Below are 6,311 nucleotides of genomic sequence, written 5' to 3'. Positions count from 1 at the left end.
AGGGAATTGCCAAACAGCACCCAGCATAACACAGCAATTGTGTGGTATAAATGAACCCTAGACAAACAAATTCCCCTACCATTAAAATTCTGTTCCTCCTCTTTTTCCAAAAGGCTTTTCACTATTTTGTTTGGAATGTCTTCAGTCCATTTTTGGTGTTTAATAAAAACTCTGAAGGACCAAGAGTATCCATATTAGTGCATACAGCACCAGCTTGTGTGAGTCTGCAAGTAAATTAAACAGGGTTAAAATCTGAAGCAAACTTGACAAATTCACATGGACATGGTCTGGAAAATAGGATGTAAGTCAGTAAGAATTAATGCTAGGTTCTACGGTTGCTTATAAATAATCAATATATATGTACAGAATGAGTAACAGTTCTATCAATAACAGTTCTACAGAGAAAGGTCTGAGAGTTGCAATGGATATACATAAGTCAACAATGCCATCTTGCTGTGAGAAGGGCAAAGTCCACATTGAGGCAAATAAACGGGAGTATAGCCTGCTAAATATGTGAAGTTATTTTCCACTCAGGGCTGGTAGGGCCTCAGTTGAAGTGTTGTGTCCAATTATGGATGCTGCACTACAAGGAAAATGTGGGCCACACTAGAGGGTTCTAAGGAAAGCACCAAGAAAGATCAGAGGTCTAGAAAACTTGACTGGTGGGGAAAGATTAAAAGACTTGGTTTGGGTTTGTTTGATCTAGAGTTGAGAGGCAGAATAGCCTTCTGTAAAGAGCTAAAGGGACACCATCATCTCTTATGCTACCCATATAATCAGAATAAATAATCAGCAGTAAACTAATTTTTTGCAAGAGAAATTCACACTAATCCGTAGGACAATGTCAGTAAGGTTAGTCAGACTGGAATAGCTTGCCAGGAAAACTCCAGCCCTGGAAATTTTTAGAATAGGTTAACAGTTTTCTTTAATGATATAGACATACTTTTTACCATTAGACAGGAAGAAGTAAATGATGACTGAGCATTACTTCTGCCCTATTCTGTGACTTCTGCTCCATGATCCTGTGACTACAATCTTAGTGTATTGAGGATAGCCTTAATTACTGTCCTGGTTTTGGCTGGTATAGAGTAAATTTTCTTCCTGATAGCTGGCATAGTGCTGTGTTTTGGATTTAGTAGGAGAAGAATGTTGGTAACGTACTAAGGTTTTAGTTGTTGCTAAGTAGTGTTTACACTAAGTCAAGGACTTTTCAGCTTCCCCTGCTCTGCCAGGTGCACAAGAAGCTGGGAGGGGGCACAGCCAGGACAGCTGACCCCAACTGGCCAAAGGGCTATTCCAGACCATATGACACCACACTCAGTATATAAACTGGGGGGAGTTGGCCGGGGGGCAGCGACCACTGCTCAGGGACTGGCTGGGCATCGGTCAGCAGGTGGTGAGCCTCGCCCCCATCCCACCAGGGGCGGGGAGAGTGAGTGAGTGAGTGACTGTGTGGTGCTTAGTTGCTGGTTAGGGTTAAACCACGACAATTACCCAGTAATACTGTGTAAAGTAACCATAAAATATACAGCATCCTTTATGCTGAAAAGCAGGTGGCAAAGAATCTGCCAATTTTTCCCTATATTTCTGTTCCTAAAAATCAAGAATACAGGGCAATACTAGGACAAGTTCTTTCTGTTACGTCTGTCTGCAACCCAGAACTGTTTTAATCTTGTGGCTACTGGCATAGTGTAGTTCATTGTCACATAGGTTTTTGGGAGGATGACATCAAAGGGTCCATTGTATTCTTTCCAAATATTCCAGGGTCTTCAGACATTCCTTAGGTCAACCTCACCTTTTCTAGTCATCAGAACAGTTTCCACTACAGAGCAGTGGAAAGAGAATTACATATTTTGACTGCCAAACATTCCTTCCTGTCCCCTTCTCAAGTCAGTGCTGTGTTTGCAGCAGACCAGAACTGCTTTACTTTTGTACTCTTCTAATGATTATAGGTAAAATAACTGATATGCAGCTTCAAAAATTATTTCATGCTGTTCAGCTTCACGCTATCCGTTTATTGTCATCTCATCTTGACACTGTGCACAAGATAGCATAATGACCCAGCAGAATGAATAAAATTAGGAAGAGTTGTTCTTCAAGGGTTAATAAAGAGGAATGAAGGAAGATAGCATAATCAAAGCAAATAAGCTGTTTCCACTTCAGGATCCATAACTCTCAAAATGTTAAAAATGAGTATTAGAAAGCACTTTTTCTTTTTTTTAGTGTTTTGTTACAACTGAAATCTGTAGTCTAATTTTTTCTTTCTTCTTTTCAAATGTGGAATAAAACTAATTCATCTTTCATCCTATAGATGGAAATGGAAGAATCAGCTTCCCAAACACAAGTGATGCCAAATGCTCTTGCTTTCCCAAGTTTGAACGTCTCCTGTCCCAATGGACTAGTATTAACTTTCCTTGGTGAAAGTTTTGGAGGTTAGTTTTCTGTGCCACTGCAAAGTTATTTTAAAATAAGTGAAAATTATAGAGGAAAATTCTTTTTTCCTTGATGGGTTTAGACGTAACAATATGAAATTTTAATGTCTCAGATTGCTAAGTCTGTCATAATGTCTATTTAATATTGTTTGCAACATAAATAATGTGTTTTAATTCAAACAAATGTAAAATCTAGAATTGCAAGTTTTTAGACATAACAGATCGGGGGTAGGGAAGCAGCAACCCTAAAAAGCACTTGGGAGTCATGTTGGATAATCAGTTGAATATGTATGTATGTGGGAATACTGAAGAAAAACTAGTACATTCAATTCATAAATGCATATATATTGAGGAATCTTGAGTAATAACAAGAAGACTGTTATGGTGCCTATATCTGCACCTCCTTTGGAATTGTATGTACTGTTATTAAGTCCACAAGACAAGATGTTCATATTTTGAAAGATTCAGGGAAGACTGACAATAATGATTAAAGAATGTATCTTACAGTGAGCTTATGTCACCAGAGAACCCAATTTAGTTACCAAAGAAAAGGTCAAAGGAGTGGTACCAGTCTGGAAGTACAAAGGAAACAGAATTTTGGTGATAGCTTGTAAACAGAGAGCTTATAGACACAGTATACCAAAAGGTATTACAGATTTCAGGGGCTTGTAACTGAAAAGTAGTACTTTATACTAGATTTAAGTTATACTCATTTTTTAATAGTAAGAATGGTTAACAAAACTAACCCAGGCTGTGATGGACTCTCTGCTACTGGATATTTTACAATCAGGTTTTGTTGCCTTTCTAAAAGATATGATCAGTTTCAAACAGGAATTACTTCATTTAAGTCCTTTGGTTTATGCCATCCTGTACATACAGAGAAGATAGTCATAATAAGCCCTTCTGCCCTTATCATTTAATTTCCTTTTGAAGACCAATAAGCTATATAGATACTTACAAGTTTCTATGTGTGATATCCTTCTGCAGTGATTTCATTTCCCGGTGTTTTTGAATAGCATCACGAGGTTCATCTTTGCATACTGTAAACTGTAGTAAATCTTGGATTTTTGTAGTCACACCATTGGGTTATGAAGCAGAGAAATGTGAATTTTGCTGTTGTCATCTGGTCAATTTTAAAAATAGCTACCTACAGATGTACAACAAATCTGTCCAGCCCAGGCTGTATTGGAGCTATTGATTAAGTGAACATAGATCAGCACAACTGCAGAGATGCTCATATCCAGGAATAAACCAGATTTATCACACACACCAAGCACATGCTAGCAGTAATTCCAACACATCCTATGTGTTGAGCTGTTGCATAAAAACCAGCAGAATAATTTGTCTTCCTGGCAACTGATGAAACAACATACCTCTTAGAAATCAGCTAAGTGATAAGTCCAGTATATATAAATTAATAAAAAATAATAAAAATAATAAATTTATATTAATAGCATTAATAAATGTAGTATGGTACACAAGGATCCAGCACAAATTTATAGTAATATGAAAGAGGAATGTCTTGATTTTTTTTTTTTTTTTTTTTTTTGCCACATAGACCTGAATTGCTAGTAAAAGCTTCCCTCATTTTTCTTCTTGGACATATCTTTCCTTTTAATATCAAAATCATAGAATCACAGAATAGTCCAGGTTGGAAGGGACCTCGAAAGATCATCTGGTCCAACCTTTTGTGGAAAAGGGAGCCTAGATGAGATTATCTAGCACAGTATCCATCCAATCGCATCTTGAAAACCTACAGCAATAGGGTCTCTACCACATCCCCGAGGAAGTTGTTCCAATGAATGATTGTTCTCACTGTAAAAATGTCTTTCTTATATTGAGATGAAACCTCTCCTCATGCAACTTGTACCCATTCTCCTTTGTCTTCTCTCTGTGGCTCCTTGTGAAGAGAGCCTCTGTCCTCTTTGTAGCCTCTCTTTAAGTATTGGAATACTGTGATGAGGTCCCCCCTGAGCCTTCTCCAGGGAGACTAGACCTAACTCCTTCAGTTTTTCATCATAGACAGATTCTCCATCCCTTTGATCATCTCTATGGCCTGTCTTTGGACCCTCTCCAGTCTGTCCACATCTTTCTTGAATTGTGGGGACCAGAACTGGACACAGTACTCGAAGTGCAGCCTGATAAGCGCTGAGTAGAGTGGGATGATCACGTCTCTGTCTCTGCTAGTAATGCCCCTGCAGATGCAACCAGCTTGGTACATTTTGTAAATGTGCTCTGATGAATCTGCTATGAAGTAGAGAGGATGCAGAGGCTTTTCAAACATACGTAGTTTGGCAAGGAGCCTGAGTTGAAGTGCTGAATAATTGAAGTGAACAGAGCAATTACAGACACATACATGTAGTCTCTTGGCACAACTACCATAATTATACTCATTAGCACACTACACACACTGCCATAATTTAATCTAAAAACCTTATTTGTTCAAGTAGACAAAATATGTAACTTCAGTTTCTATACAAACTCAAACTTGGTGAAACTCAGTAACTTTTTTCACCTTTATGGGCAGTTAGGAAATTCCTTGCACCTAATGTCAGCCTTCCAAAAGTTCAGCATCCATAATAGATCCATCTTCAAATTTCCCTTGTTTTTATTTGGAAAGACAGACACTTCCACAGGAGGATGCAATGTTTCTGAGTAGATGACTGCTTTGAATTGTTCTCTGAAGAGCAGTCTGCTTACTCTGTGGATTACAAAGGAAGCCAAGGAGAGCTAGTTTTACTCACCTAAAGTTGCATACCTTCTGTGGACACCATTCTGCTGGGTGTTTAGCCCTGTTTGAATGTGTGCTATGCAGTATTAAATAATTCAGAATTTGTTTTCAATTTGAAAGGTGAAGACACTACAGCTGAAGCTGAGAACGAGATGGTAAAGAAAAGTGGGGCCAAAGCAGTTGAAGCCAAGGAAAAGGAGGTTGAAAAAGGTGAGACCAAAGAAAATGAAACAAAGGAGGAAGAGGCTATGGAAAGTGAAGAGAAGGAACATGAGGTTACAGAAGGTGAAATAAAGCATGAAGACACCAGAAGGAAACAGGCCAAGCAGCCTACTCTGGAAATTCTGGTTAGGCAGAGTTATCCCCAAAAGGTAAAGAACTCTCATCTATATATATCTGTGGCAAGGCAAACAGAACAAGAGGTGTCAAGAGTCATCACCAGTCAAGGAACTGTCATAAAGTACATGATGGATGGATCTACCCAGGTATGTCTAGTAGAATTTATTGAAAGCAGCCTGTGCGTGTGATTACCCTTGAACTTTTTCTTTCAGCTGAAATAGAGAAGTGTCCAGTTCGTAGATGAAGGAGTTAAGTAATCACTGAGTTATGCAGCCATGTCAAGACTAAAATGCTCTTGGCTTTGTTCAGAATCAGAACTTAAGGCACATAGGGAGCTTTAATAATTAAAATTTTAGGCAAGTGAAGATTTTAGACAACTTTGGGATTAGGAAATAGCTGAATATGGGTTTGAGTACTACATTCCTGGACTTAAACATCTGAAATGTGAATTAGTTGGGCTCTGGGTATTTTTGGCAACACAAAAGCATCCATATTTTTCAGTCATCTAAACAGTAGTATGGGATCCAGAAAAGACCTGAACCTTCAGTCCTGCAGACATCTTTAGGTATCCTAAATTTTCATCAAAAAGACTTTATATTCCTTGGTACCTGCTTTGTTTACACATATTTAGGTTGCCCAGAATTCTGGTACCTTTTAGGTGCTATAGGCTAGATACCTACCATCTTTGCCTATACTGTAATCAGTCTACAAGCAACTGTCTTTTAAAGTCTAAGACTCTATGTGTAGTTAGCAGATGAAAAGAGGAGTCATCTGTTTTGACTCAGAAACTGTCAAAATAATTCCTTATT

The 6,311-nt window shown here is 38.3% G+C and overlaps 1 protein-coding gene across 1 annotated transcript in view; it reads left to right on the top strand.

Annotated features, from left to right (window-relative positions):
• The window catches only part of SPAG17 (sperm associated antigen 17), a 106,228-nt gene that overhangs the window by 69,981 nt on the left and 29,936 nt on the right, over positions 1-6,311 (top strand). Inside the window, exons 26-27 of the mRNA XM_035894608.1 lie at positions 2,312-2,432; positions 5,263-5,648. Coding sequence (XP_035750501.1) covers positions 2,312-2,432; positions 5,263-5,648 — 507 coding nt within the window. The remainder of the gene's footprint in view (positions 1-2,311; positions 2,433-5,262; positions 5,649-6,311) is intronic.

Source organism: Egretta garzetta, unplaced genomic scaffold, assembly GCF_000687185.1.
Source record: "Egretta garzetta isolate BGI_Z169 unplaced genomic scaffold, ASM68718v1 scaffold85, whole genome shotgun sequence".
In the NCBI taxonomy this organism is placed as follows: Eukaryota; Metazoa; Chordata; class Aves; order Pelecaniformes; family Ardeidae; genus Egretta; species Egretta garzetta.
Note: the sequence above shows the minus strand (reverse complement) of the source record. Positions and strands in the feature narration are given on the sequence as shown.